At 37.3% G+C, this 15,343-nt stretch overlaps 1 protein-coding gene across 3 annotated transcripts in view; it reads right to left on the bottom strand.

Annotated features, from left to right (window-relative positions):
• The window catches only part of UIMC1 (ubiquitin interaction motif containing 1), a 117,497-nt gene that overhangs the window by 69,132 nt on the left and 33,022 nt on the right, over positions 1–15,343 (bottom strand). For all 3 annotated transcript variants that reach the window (XM_042991726.1, XM_042991740.1, XM_042991735.1), the window contains exon 3: positions 11,919–12,003. In XM_042991726.1, the coding sequence (XP_042847660.1) occupies positions 11,919–12,003 (85 nt within the window). The remainder of the gene's footprint in view (positions 1–11,918; positions 12,004–15,343) is intronic.

Genomic DNA, 15,343 nt, shown 5'->3' with positions numbered 1-15,343 from the left:
CGCTGTGTACATGCATGCTCTCTCTCTCTCAAAAACAACAACAAAACACTAAGAGAAATGAAGAATGCCTTTGATGGGCTTATTAGCAGCCTGAATATAACTGAGCATACATCAGAGAAATCTCCAATACTATAAAGAGAACAAAGACTGAAAAGAATAAAATAGAATATATCCAAGAACTGTGGGACAATAACAAAAGGAGTAATAAACACATAATGGAATTACCATAAGGAGAAGAAAGAAAGAAAGAAAGAAAGAAAGAAAGAAAGAAAGAAAGAAGCAAAAGAAAACATGTGAAACAGAAATGACTCAATTTCCCCAAAGTAATGTCAGATACCAAAACACAGATCTAAGCTCACCCCCCCGCCGCGCGCGCGCACACACACACACACACACACACACACACACACACAAAACCCACCCTACACCTAGGCATATCATTTTCAAACTATAGAAAATCTAAGATAAAGAAAAAATCCTGAAGGAAGCCAAAGGGAGAAAAAAAACCTTACCTATACAGAAATAAAGATAAGAATTACACCTAATTTCTCAGAAACCATGCAAGCAAAAAGAGAATAGAGTAAAACACTTAAGTGTTGAGGGGAAAAGCCACCTATACACAATTCCGTACCCTGTAAATTATTCTTCAAAAGTGAAGGAGAAATAGAGACTTTCTCGGACAAACAAAAATGGAAGGAATTTGTTGACAGTAGACCTGCCTTGCAAGAAACGTTCAAAGAAGTTCCTCAAACATAGGTCAGAAACTCATATACATATACACAAAGTAAGAGTATCAAAGAAGGAATAAATGAAGGTAACATAAAAACTTTTATTTTTCGGGGTGCCTGGGTGGCTCAGTCGGTTGAGCCGCCGACTTCGGCTCAGGTCATGATCTCGCGGTCCGTGGGTTCGAGCCCCGCGACAGCTCAGAGCCTGGAGCCTGTTTCGTATTCTGTGTCTCCCTCTCTCTGACCCTCCTCCGTTCATGCTCTGTCTCTCTCTGTCTCAAAAATAAATAAACGTTAAAAAAAAAACTTTTATTTTTCTTATTCTTAATCTAACAGAAAACAGTTTCTTCAAAACGCTAATAGTAATAATGTATTTGACTATGTATGCTTACATATTTTTATATATGCTTCTATATTTGTGAAATAAATAACAACAATGATAACAAGGAATAAGAAGAATTAGCATAATTTTGTTATTATAAAGTACACACAATATTCATGAAGCATTACAGTGTTACTTGGTTTTATTTAAAATTTTTTAATTAATTTATTTTGAGAGACACACAGGCAGAGCGAGTGGGGAAGGGGCAGAGAGAGAGGGAGAGAGAGAATCGCAAGAAGGCTCTGTGCTGTCAGCACCGAGCCCAACATGGGGCTCAAACTCACAACCTGGGATCATGACCTGAGCAGAAACCAAAAGGCAATAGCTTAATCGACTGAGCCACCCAGGTGATCCATTTGTTTTATTTTAAATGTTTATTTATTGGGGCGCTTGGGTGGCTCAGTCACTTAAGTGTCCAACTTAGGCTCAGGTCATGATCTCACAGTTCCTGAGTTCAAGCCCCACGTCAGGCTTTGTGCTGACTGCTAAGAGCCTGGAGTCCACTTCAGATTCTGTGTCTCCCTCTCTCCTGCCCCTCCCCTACTCACACTCTGTCTCTGTCTCTCAAAAAAATTAAATTAAATGTTTATTTTTGAGTGAGCGAGCATGCACACACAAGCAGGGGAGGAACAGAGGGAGAGAGGGAGAGGGGGACAGAGGGACAGAGAGAGAGAGGGAGGGAGAGAGACAGAGAGAGAAAGAGAGAAAGAGAGAAAGAGAGAGAGAGAGAGAGAGAGAGAGAGAGAGAGAGAGACCCAAGCAAGCTCCATGCTCAGCTCAAAGCCAGAGTCAAGGCTCAATCTCAGGACCTTGAGATCACAACAGCAATATCAAGACCTGAACCAATATCAAGAGCCGGACGTTCAACCAACTGAGCCACCCAGGTGCCCACATTACAGTGTTATCTGAAAATGGACTTGTTTTAGTTGTAAATGTATATGGCAAACTCCAGGGCAATCACTGAAAACTGTAAAAAAAAAAAAAAAAAAAAAAAAAAAAACACACACAAAAAAACGGGGGTGGGGGGGAGCACCTGGGTGGCTTAGTCGGTTGAGCATCTATCTGACTCTTGATTTCAGTTCAGATCATGATCCCAGGGTCATGGGATCAAGACCCACCTTACTGAGTTCACTGGTGCCTACTTGAGATTCTCTCTCCTTCTCCCTCTGCCCTCTCCTCTGCTCACGCTCTCTCTGTCTCTCTCTCTCAAACAAATAAATAAATAAAAATATTAAAAAAAGAAAATAACTGAAATGTTAAGGAGAGAAAATTGAATAAGATGCTCAGTTAAAACCACAAAAGGCAGAAACAAAGTAGAAGACAAAAATGGGAATGAAGAAGAGGAGCAAATACAGAAAACAGTAACAAATAAGACAGACCTTAATCCAGCTACAAAATAATCACATGGGGGTGCCTAGCTGGCTCAACTGGAGGAACATGTGACTCTTGATCTAGGGGTTGAGTTCAAGCCTCACACTGGGTGTAGAGATTACTTAAATAAGTAAAATTTTTTTAAATAATCAATTAATCACCTTGAATGCCAAGGACTAAATGTACGAATTAAAAGAGATTGTCAGAGTGGATCAAAAAGCAACCGCAAACTACGTTATCTACAAGTAACCCGCTTTTTTTTTTTTAAAGATTTTAAGTAATCTCCACACCAAATGTGGGGCTCAAACTCACAACCTCAAGATCGAGAGTCACATGCTCCACTGACTGAACAGTGGCCAAAAAAAACCCACTTTAAATATAAAGACAGCTAGAGATTAAAAGTGAATAGATGGTACAGCATAGGGAATATAGTCAATAATATTGTAATAATGTTGTATGGTAACAGATGGTGACTACACTTATTGCAATAAGCACTGAGTGATGTAAAGAATTATTGAATCAATATGTCACACACTTAAAACTAATATAACATTGTATGTTTATTATACTTCAATAAACAAAACAAACAACAAAATGAAGCATAAAAATCATATGATCATCTCAACAGAGGCAGAAAAAGCACTTGACAAAATTCAATACCCACTCATGATAAAAACTCACAACAAAGTGAGTTTAGAGAAAAAATATCTCAACATAATAAAAATAACAAATTAATAAAAACCATATGTGAAAAAGTAAATGGAAAAATTTACCATAATAACACTAATCAAAAGAAAATAGGAGTAATTACATTAACTTCAGTAAGAGCAGACTTCAGAGCAAGGAAAAGTTATCAGGTATAAGAAGGGTATTACATAGTGATAAAGAGGTTAATTCTTCAGGACAACATAACAATCCTCAACATGTAAATGCCTAACAATAATGTCACTATGTGAGGCAAAAACTGATAGAACTGCAAGGAGAAATACAGGAATCCACTATCGTATTTTTTTTTTCAACGTTTTTTTTTTTTTCCCCAACTTATTTTTTTTTTTTTTTTTTTTTTTTTTTTGGGACAGAGAGAGACAGAGCATGAACAGGGGAGGGGCAGAGAGAGAGGGAGACACAGAATCGGAAACAGGCTCCAGGCTCCGAGCCATCAGCCCAGAGCCCGACGCGGGGCTCGAACTCACGGACCGCGAGATTGTGACCTGGCTGAAGTCGGACGCTTAACCGACTGCGCCACCCAGGCGCCCCATCATATTTTAAAACTTCAACATCCCTCTATCAGAAATGGACTGATTCAGCAGGCAGAAAAGCAGGAAGGATATAATTGAACTTAACACCATTGGACATAATTGAGCCTATAGATTATTTCAACCAATAATAAGAATATATACACCCTTTTCAAGCTCACATACTTCTGAGCCATAAAACACACCTTAACAAATTTAAATAAAAATCAGGCAACATCTGCTCTCAGATTACAATGAAATTAAACTACATATCTCTAACAGAAATATAACTAGAAAATCTAAAAACTCATGGAGATTAAACAACACACTTTTGAGTGTGTGTGTGTGTGTGTGTGTGTGTGTGTGTGTGTGTGTGTGAGAGAGAGAGAGAGAGAGAGAGAGAGAGAGAGAGAACATGAGCAGAGGAGGGGCAGAGAGAGGAAGAGAGAGAGAATCCCAAGCAGACTCCGCACCGTGGCTCAACAGGTTAAGCATCAAACTTCGGCTCAGGTCACAATCTCACTATTTGTGAGTTCGAGCCCGGCATTGGGCTCTGCACTAACAGTGTGGAGCTTGCTTGGGATTCTCTCTCTCTCTATCCCTTTCTCCCTGCTTCTACCCAACCCTCTCTGTCTCAAAATAAATAAACAAACTTAAAAAACACACACACAATGAGATACTACTATACACCTATTAGAATGACCAAATTCTGGAATGCTGAAAACACCAAATGCTGGTGAGGGTATGGAGCAATAGGAACTCTCATTCACTGATCATGGGAATGCAAAATGGTACAGCCACTCTGGAAGACAGTTGGGCGATTTCTTACAAAACTAAACATACTCTTACTATACAATCCAACAATCAGACTCCTTGGTTATTTACCCAGAAGAGATGAACATAAATGCACACAGATATTTATAGAAGCTTTATTCTTAATTGTTAAAACTTGGAAGCAATCAAAATGACCTTCAGTAGGTGAATGAATAAACAATGCTATATTCAGACAATGAAATATTATTCAGCAAATAAAAAGAAATGATCTACCAAAGCATGAAAAGACACAGAAGAACCTTAAATGTGTATTACTAAGTGAAAGAAGCCAACCTGAAAAGACTTCATACTGTATGAAGGCTTATATGACATTCTGGAAAAGGCAAAACTATGGAGACAGTAAAATGACCAGTGACTCCAAGAGACTGGCAGCAGGAGGAATGAATAGGGAGGGCACAAAGGATTTTTAGGACAGTGAAAATGTATGATATCATGACAGATACATGTCATTACATATTTGTCAAAATTCACAGAATGTACAACACCAAAAGTGAACCCAAGGTAAACTATGGACTTCAGGTGATTATAATATGTCAAAGCATGTTCATCAATTGTAACGCTTCCCTCTGATGGAGGCAGCTATACATGCATGAGATCAAGGGGTAAATGGAAAATCACTGTACCTGCCCCTCAATTTGCTGTGAACCTAACACTGCTCTAAAAAAATAGTCTTAATAAAACAAAATTGAGAATTTTCAAAAACTGATAAAAGACTACAAATCACAGATCCAAAAAGAATATTTAAAAAATATATATTCCAGGAGTGCCTGGGTGGCTCAGTCAGTTAAGTATCCAACTCTTGATCTCAGCTCAGGTTTTGATCTCAGGGTTGTGAATTCAAGCCCCACATTGGGCTGCGTGCTGGGCGTGAAGCCTACACACACACTACATTGAAGGCAGTCACCAAAAAAAAAAAAAAAAAAAAAAAAAAAAAAAAAAACCAGGTTACGTACAAAAGAACAAAGGTAAGAATTCTCATCACCTTCTCACCAAAACCCTGCAGCCAGAAGACAACACAGTGCCATTCTGAAAATGCTGGAAAAAAAAATAAGTGTCAAACCACAATTCTATAAACAAGGGAAACATTCTTCAAAAATGAATAAGATTCAATATACACTTTCAGTAACAGGGAGAAATAGGCAGAACATCAACAAGGAAATAGAAAATTTAAACAAAACTATAACCCAACTAGACCAAACAAAGATCTATTTAACACTCCAGCCAACTAGGCCAAACAGGTATCTACAGAACACTACTCCCCCTGATGGCAGAGTATCCATTTTCCTTAAGTGTATATAGAATATTTTCCATATATCATATGATAGCAATAGAACAGGCCTCAATAAATATAAAAGGATAAAAAACATACAAAGTATGTTTTCCAACTACAGTGAGTGAAATTAGTGATAACAGAAAGAAGAAATCTGGGAAATTGACAAATACACAGAATAAAACAAAACACCCTAAACTAACCAATGGGTCAAAGAAGAAACCAAAAAGGTAGTAGAAAATATTTTGGGGGGCACACAGCTGGCTCAGGTAGTAGAGCATATGACTTTTTTTTCCTATTTATTTATTTTGAGAGACTGAGCAAGTGCACACATGCAAGAGCAAGGGAGAGGCAGAGAGAGAGGGAGAGACGATCCCAAGCAGGCTCTACACTGTCAGCGCAAAGCCTGATGCGGGGTTTGATCTCACAAACCATGAGATCATGACCTGAGACGAATCAAGAGTTAGAATCAACTGACTGAGCCACCCAGGCACCCAGCAACTCTTGATCTCAGGGTTGTGGGTTCAAACCCCACATTGGGTATAGAGATTATTTAAAAATAAAATCTCTTAAAAAAAAAAGAAAATACTTTGAGATGAATGAAAATAAAGTATGTCTTCAAAACTTATAGAATGCAGCTAAAGGAGTACTTAGGAAATTTACAGCTGTCTAATGCCTATATTAAAAAAGAAAGATCTTGAATCAATAACCTAAACTTCTACCTTAAGACACAGGGGAAAAAAAGAGAAAACTAAACCTAAAAGAATACAGAAGAAATCAATAGAAAATAGAAAAACAGGAAGGTTGATAAAAAGAATAATTTTTGAAAACAACAAAATTGACAAACTTTGAGTTAGATTGAGCAGGGGAGGAAAAAAGAAGACTCAAACAACTAAAAGCAGGACTGACAGTGGAGACATTCCTAACAATCTTAAAAACATAAAAATAAAAAGGACTATAATGGAATACTATGAGAAAAACTGTACATCAATAAATTTGCTAACTTAGAGGAAACACAAATTCCTAAGACAAACTACCAAAACTGACTCAAGAAGTTACAGAAAAAACCTGAATAAAACTACAATAGGTAAGAGACTGAACCGGTAATCAAAACCTATCCACAAAAAAAGGCCCAGGTCCAGATGGCTTCACTGGTGAATTCTGCCAGTTAAAGAAAAATTAACACCAACTCTTCCAAAAATTAAAGGAGAAACCAAAATGCAACTCATTCCCTGAGGCCAATATTAGCCTCACACCAAATCCACACAAACACATGACCAGAAAACTACAGACTGGTATCTCTTACGAAATGTAGATGCAATAAATTCTCATCATAATACCAGCAAAACAAATCCAGCATCGTATAAAAAGTATTCTACACCATGACAAAGGAGACTTTATCCAAGGAATGCAAAGTTAGTTTAACGTAAGAAAATCAATTAGTATACCAAATCAACAAAGTTTTTAAAACATAAAACCCATGGGAATGCAAACTGGTGCAGCCACTCTGGAAAACAGTATGGAGGTTTCTCAAAAAATTAAAAATAGAACTACCCTATGACCCAGCAATTGCACTAGTAGGTATTTATCCAAGGGATACAGGTATGCTATTTTGAAGGGGCACATGCACCCCAATGTTTACAGCAGCGCTATCAACAATAGCCACAGTATGGAAAGAGCCCAAATGTCCATCGATGGATGAATGATAAAGGTGCTGTATATATATATACACACACACAATGGAGTATTACTCGGCAATCAAAAAGAATGAAATCTTGCCATTTGCAACTACATGGATGCAACTAGAGGGTATTATGCTAAGTGAAATTAGTCAGAGAAAGACAAATATCATACGACTTCATTCATATGAGGAATTTAAGATACAAAACAGATAAACGTAAGGGAAGGGAAGCAAAACTAATATAAAAACAGGGAGGGGGACAAAACACAACAGACTCTTAAATATGGAGAACCAACAGAGGGTTGCTGGAGGGGTTGTGGGAGGGAGGATGAGCTAAATGGGTAAGGGGCATTAAGGAATCTACTCCTGAAATCATTGTTGCACTATATGCTAACTTGGATGTAAATTAAAAAAAAAAAAGGGCAGGAAAAAAAAAAGATAAAACCCAAATAATCATTTTAACAGACACAGAAAAAACATTTGACAAAATTCAACACCTCTTTCATGATAAAAACATTTTTTAATTTTTTTAATTTTTAAATTTTTAAATAGTATGTTTTATGTGACTTTTATACTTAAAAAATTTAATGAGCAAAGGATATGAAGACTTTTCTCCAAAGAAAATGTACAAATGGCCAACAAACACATGAAGAGATGATCAACATCATTAGTCATTAGAGAAATGTAAATCAAAAACCACAATGAGATCATTTCATACCCACTGGGGTGTCTATAATTTAAAAAATAAATAAAAAGGAAAAGAAGTGTTGGCAAGTATGTGAAGGAATTAGAACACTCATACAATACAAGGAGGTACTGTATGATGAATGAATTTTATGGTACAGGAGTTATATCTCAATAAAGTAGTTACCATAAAAATGAAGAAATAAAGACTTTCTCAAACAAAAGCAGAGAATTGATTGGCAACCAGTCTACATTACAAAAAGTGATTAAAAAAAAAAAGCTTTCCAGCAGAAAGAAAATGAAACTGCACAGAAATTGGGATCTACACAAAGAAATAAACAGCCCTTGAGATAGCACAAATAAACGAAAGTATGGAATTCTTTACTTTTTATTTCCATTACTCTACAAGATAATTAACTATCTAAAACAAAGTATCATCATATTGTGTGTTATATGCAAAACTAAAATGTATGGCAAAAATAACACAAAGTAGGGTAGACAAAAACTGGGAATGTACTGTAGTCTACACTACACATGAAACAACATAACATTATTTGAAGGTGACTGTAATTAAATGTATGTACTATAGACTCTAGCGCAACCACTAAATTTTTTTTGAAAGAGAGAGTGCAAGCAGGGGAGAGGAGCAAAGAGGCAGAGAAAGAGAAAGCGAGAAAGAGAGAAAGTCTCAAGCAAGCTCCATGCCAGCACAAAGCCCAATGTGGAGCTCGTTCCCACGACCCTAGGATCACTACCCAAGCAGAAATCAAGAGTCAGATGCTCAACCAACTGAGCCACCCAAGTGCCTCAACCACTAAGTATTTTTTAAAAGAGATATTAAAAAAAAAAAAAAAAAAACAGTAGTAGAAATAAAATGGAACCAAATACAAAAAAAAAAAAAAGAAAAAGTTCAGTTAAGCATCTGACTTCAGCTCAGGTTATAATCTCACAGTTCCTGAATTCAAACCCTACACTGGGCTGTGCTGACAACTCAGAGCCTAGAGCGTGCTTCAGATTCTGTGTGTGTGTGTGTGTGTGTGTGTGTGTGTGTGTGTGTGTGTGTGTGTCTGCCCCTCCCCTGCTCATGCTCTGTCACACTCTCTCTCAAAAATAGACATCAAAAATTTTTTTTTCATAAAAACAAAAAAAAAGAAAAAAGACAAAGAACAGCTGGAACAAATGGCTCTCAAATGACAGACTTTAATTCAGTAACATCAATAATTACATTAAATGTAAATGTGAAAGACAATTAAAAAACAGGGGGCGCCTGGGTGGCTCAGTCAGTTAAGCATCCGACTTTGGCTCAGGTCATGATCTCATGGTTCATGGTTCGAGCCCCACGTTGAGCTCTGTGCTGACAGCTCCAAGCCTGGAGCCTGCTTCTGATTCTCTGTTTCCCTCTCTCTCTGGCCCTCCCCTGCTCATGCTCTGTCTCACTCTCTCTCTCAAAAATAAATAAACATTAAAAAAAAAAAAAAAAAAAAAAAAAAAGACAACTAAAAGACAAAAGTTGTCAAAATACATTAAAAAGATAAAAAGGATTGTCAGACCAAATAAAAAAACATAACACAACCAAATAAAAAAATAAAACCCAATTTGATTGTAAAGATCCAGAATAACCAAACAGGCAACTATCAACAGTCCACCAATGATGACATAAATTTAACTATCAATTGATAAAGATTATCACATCCCAAAAAATAACTATTATCAATTTTCAATACTGAAAATAACTTGAGTACATTCAACAGATCTAACCTAGTGACAAGCTACCTCTAGACATAATGGAATGATTTCACAACAATGAACTGTGTGTGGTCAATTTTACAAGGCTAAGAATTCTACCTTAAATCACTGAAATTCAAATTAACAGTGAAATAAAGCCTTGTTTATTTTCAATCAACCTCTGTAATAATTTCAACTAGTTTTCATATCTTTTGAAAAATTCACTGAAATGAACATTTCACATCACATTAAAATGCCAAAAATAATAATGAAGTAACTTTACAAAGCAAAATCTACAACGAAAAAATTTTTGTGATACTGTGACCTACACTAATAAATATATGTTTGACCTTTGTTCCCTGGCACAGCGCTCCTAAAACCCTTGGAATTTCCTGAGTGAAAAGAACAATAAAGGCATCTTCTGTTATTCATAACAATCCCTTTCAACCGTACCTGAGTTTATGTTAATGCATTTACTTTGGGAAAGCCTCTCAGGATGCAGGAACCAACCAGGGGATTAGAGGACTGAAAACTTTCATCCCTGTCCCCTAGCCTTGAGGGAAGGGAGAGGGGCTGGCTGGAGGCTGAACCAATCAGCAAAGGCCAATTATTTAATCACTCATGCCTGCATAATGAAGCTTCCATAAAAATCTGTAAACTACAGGGTCTGGAGAGCTTCTAGGTTAGTGACGATACTGGAAAGGTGACACACCTGGAAAGGACGTGCAAGCTCTGCAGCCCTTCCCTCATATCTTGCCTATACACCTCTGCCATCTACCTGTTCCTGCACTACATCCCTTATAATAAACCAGTCATCTGGTAGGTAAACAGTTTCGCTGAGTACTGTGAGCCATTCTAGCAAATTAATCAAACCCGAGGAGGGGGTCAAATGAACCACTTTATAGCCAGTCAGGCATATGCACAGGTAACGACATGGACTTGCAGTTGCCATCAAAAGTGAAGGCAGACCTGTGGGATCTGACACTATCTCCAGGCAGGCAGTGTCAGAATTGGTTAAGCTGGGATACCAGACAGGGTCTGACTGAGAACTAGAGAATTGTTTGGTGTGGGGGAAAACCCCCAACACGTGTGATGACCACAGTGAAGTGTTAAGAGTAGAGAAGACACAGAAGAATTTCTCCCTTACAATTTTAATGAATGTTAACAGGAAAGCCCACGGGCCCAAAATGCCATCACTTGTGCCAGGCCAAGTCACCAAACTGGGGCTGAATATCTAATCTAACTGTAGTTTCAACTTCCCCCATTAATGTAAATCTTAACCTGTAAATCAGGAATATTCTGATTAAGTACCAATGAGATAATCTATCACATAAACTCTCTCCATCCCCCAAAGGAAAATGACATAATCTACCTAATAAGACCCCTGTCCTTCCCAGTAAGAGAAAGTGATCTTGCCTGAAACAATCCTTTTTTTTTTTTTTTTGCTATTAATTTTCTTGCCCCACCCTCCTTCCTATAAAAAGCTTCCATTTCAAACAGCTCCTCAGAGCATCCCTCTACTTGCCAGATGGAATGTTGCCTGATTCATGAATCATTTAATAAGCCAATCAGATCTTCAAATTTACTTGGTTGAATTTTGTTTAACATGATAAAAATAGTACCATTATAATAGGTACCATTATTTGAGCCACTGTTATATCTGTATTTTATTGGTAAGAAAAAACAGCTAGAAAAAAAAAAAAGAAAGAAAGAAAACAGAGGTAGTCTGAAAGTACTAATTTGCCTAAAGACTATATACTAAGGGCTGAAACAAGGATTCAAATCCAAGTATGCCTAACTCTGAAGTTCACATTTTTAATTTGAACCCTCTACGCATAAGTCAACTGTGTAAGCTATAGGTAACAGTGAATCCTAAAAATTTCAAAAGAATCCAGAATAAATAGGCACATACATCCTTAATCTGACAAACCTCTTCCTAATGAAGAAACTAGTATCAATTCTATGCTGCAATTTTCAAAGTATTCTCAACACAAAAATGAAAACATACGTGCAATTTTTCTTTTAGCCAAACACTTTGTTCTATTTGACTGTTTTGTCTTCATTTTCTGCAATCCATTCTCTTCCTTTGGTTCCTGTTGCAAAATAAGAAATATCATCAGAATGGCTACGATTACAAGTAGTACTCTTTCCACATCTTCTACAACTAATAGAGGCCAATGAACCTCTGCAGAATCAGTGGCTATTGTAAATGTTCGCAGAAAACATCAGAAATAGATCCCTTATGGTACAAAAAAGAAAACATGTAAATCTGAAACAAAAATCATAAAAACTGAAAGACATAATATATTGACACTATCATGTGTCAAATGGACACTCATGTAAATATCTGCATAACACCATTAAACATGCACTAAAGTACAGGGAAAGTTTGATTCAGATTTAAAAATGAGTATGATTAAAGTCAGTGTGTACTCATTTATTTTAAATTAGTACCTAAAAACCAACAGAGCAGGGCACCTGGGTGGCTCAGTTGGTTAAGTAAAACTCTTGGTTTGAACTCATGTCATAATTTCAGTTTGTGGCTTCGAGCCTCAAGTCAGGCTCCAGGCTGGCAGTGCAAAGCTTGCTTAGGATTCTCTTTCTCTCTCCTCCTCTCTCTGACCCTCCCGTCTACTCACACACTCTGTCTCTCAAAATAAACAGATAAACTAAAAAAAAAAAAAAAAAAAAAAAAAAGCAATAGAGCTGGGGAAAACTATGTTACATAATTATTAAGAAAAGTACTAATTTTCTTTATATATAAAGAGCTCTTACAATCAATAAAAAGACCAATATTAACCTCCTCCCTTACTTTTTTAAAAATTTTTTTTGTGGGGCGCCTGGGTGGCTCAGTCGGTTAAGCATCCGACTTCGGCTCAGGTCACGATCTCACGGTCCATGAGTTCGAGGCCCGCATCAGGCTCTGGGCTGACAGTTCAGAGCCTGGAGCCTGCTTTTGATTCTGTGTCTCCCTCCCTCTCTGCCCCTCCCCCGTTCATGCTCTGTCTCTCTCTGTCTCAAAAATAAATAAACGTTAAAAAAAAAAACCTAAAAAAAAAAAACAGTAAAAAAAAAATAATAAATAAAAAAAATAAAATTTTTTTTTGTTTATTTTTGAGAGGAAGAGGGGCAGAGAGAGAGGGAGACACAGAATCTGAAGCAGGCTCCAGGCTCTGAGCTGTCAGCACAGAGCCCGACGCAGAACTTGAACCCACAAACTGAGATCATGACCTGAGCTGAAGTCGGACTCCTAACCAACTGAGCCACCCAGGAGCCCCTCCTCCCTTACTTTTAAACATAGGGAACAAACAGAGGGTTGCTGGAGGGGTTTTGGGAGGGGGGATAGGCTAAGTGAGTAAGGAGCATTAAGGAATCTACTCCTGAAATCACTGTTGTACTATATGCTAACTAACTTGGATGTAAATTTAAAGATAAAAAATAAATAAAAAATAACCTCTGCCTTTAGCAAAACACATAATATATCTCATAAGGAAAAATACACAAGGGGCTCGTAAGTATATGAAAAGATGCTCGACCTCACTTTGAACATCTAAATCAAAATAATTACATACTTTTTTAAACCTATATTAATAGTGAAAGAAAATGTGTTATAAATCACTTTATGTGGGGAAACAGGTACTCTTATGCTAGATGGGATAAGATGGGTGGAATATGGTTAGAAGGTAAATTGGCAATAACCTCTGAAATCATAAATGTACAAACTCTTTGTCCACCAATATACTTCTAGCAATTTATACTACAGATACACTCACACATAAGCACAAAGATGTGTGCACAATAATGCTGAGAGTAGAATATTCTGTCACTGTAAAACCTGAATCAATGCTACTGAAAACATGATCTACAGATGAGCACACTCCTTGTTACTGCTCTAACAAAATAAGCATAGAAAATGAGAATATGCACTTAGAAACTTACAGCAATCTGACACTGCCAAAATATCCAAGCACATGATGAGTGGATTTCCATTTGCAGAAGGACCATGTTATATGCGGTATGTTAAATTTATTCAGTAAAATCCAAAATATTATAAATATGTGAGAAAATGTAAACATTAATAACATTATCACTTTAAGTTTTAATCAAGCCTGTTTTAATTATACTTTAATATGATTAAATGAAAGAAATAAAGCTCACATTATGTTCAAAATATATTATTCTTTTTTATTAGAAAGAGAGAGAGAACATGAATGCGGGAGGGGGGGAAGGGGCAGAGGGAGACAGAATCTTAAGCAGACTCCACGCTCAGCACAGAGCCTGACACAGGGCTCGATCCCACAACCCTGGGATCATGACCTGAGCCAAAATCAAGAGTCAGACACTCAACCAACTGAGCATCTCCCATACAATCAATAATCTTATTGACTAATTATTTTTAATCTTAATTAGATTTAAAAACAAGCTTCACTGACTTCTGTCATCAAAAAACCCCAAATCTTTCTGAATGCAGCGGTAGCAGTAAAATAAAGTGATTGTGAGGAGACAAAGGGCAAAACTTTCATTCTAGTTTTAGTCAGAAATATGATCCTTCACATACTAAGTTTGGTTTTGTACCCACAACTGATGGTGAAGTAAGATAATCAGAGCATCTTGGGCACCTGGGTGACTCAGTCATTAAGCTTCTGACGTCGGCTCAGATCATGATCTCGCGGTTCATGAATTTGAGTCCCACATCACGTAAGCTTGAGCCCTGCTGAATTCAGGTGAGCTCAAGCCCACTTCGGGTGCGCTCAAGTCCTGCTTCAGGTAAGTACAAACCCCGCACTGGGTGAGCACGAGCCCCCCAAAATTTTTTTTTATAAATTCAGAGGTGCCTGAGTGGCTTAGTCAGTTAAGCTTCTGACTTGGTTCAGGTCATGATCTCACAGGTCAAGAGACTGAGCCCCATGACAGGCCCTGTGCTGACAAAGTGGAGCCTGCTTGGGATTCTCTCTCTCTGCCCCTTCCCTGCTTACATGCGCACATGCACACATTCTCTCTCTCTCAAAATAAATAAATAAACGTTTAAGAAAAAAAAGAAGAAAAGGGCATCTAGGTGGCTCAGTCGGTTGAGCATTCGATTCTGCATTTCAGCTCAGGTTATGATTTCACGGTTCGGAAGAATGAGTCTTGCATCAGGCTCAGTGCTGGCAACGTGGAGTCTGCTTGGGATTCTCTCTCTGCCTCTCCCCTGCTTGTGCCCTCTCTCTTTCTCTCTAAAAATGAATGAATAAACTTGAAGAAAAAAAATTTTTAAGACACTTAATGTCTAAAACAAACAAAAAAAACTTTCCTAAATGCCAAAAACTTTGCCAAAACAAAGAGCCAAAACAGCAAAGAATATAAAATAGATATAGAGAATATAAAATAATCTAATAAAACGCAATTCAAGATTACATACAAAGACAGAACTATAATAAAGTGATCCAGAAT

This window comes from Panthera tigris, chromosome A1 (assembly GCF_018350195.1).
Source record: "Panthera tigris isolate Pti1 chromosome A1, P.tigris_Pti1_mat1.1, whole genome shotgun sequence".
Lineage (NCBI taxonomy): Eukaryota > Metazoa > Chordata > Mammalia > Carnivora > Felidae > Panthera > Panthera tigris.
The sequence above is the reverse complement of the archived record's forward strand: the minus strand, read 5'-3'. Positions and strand labels throughout refer to the sequence as shown.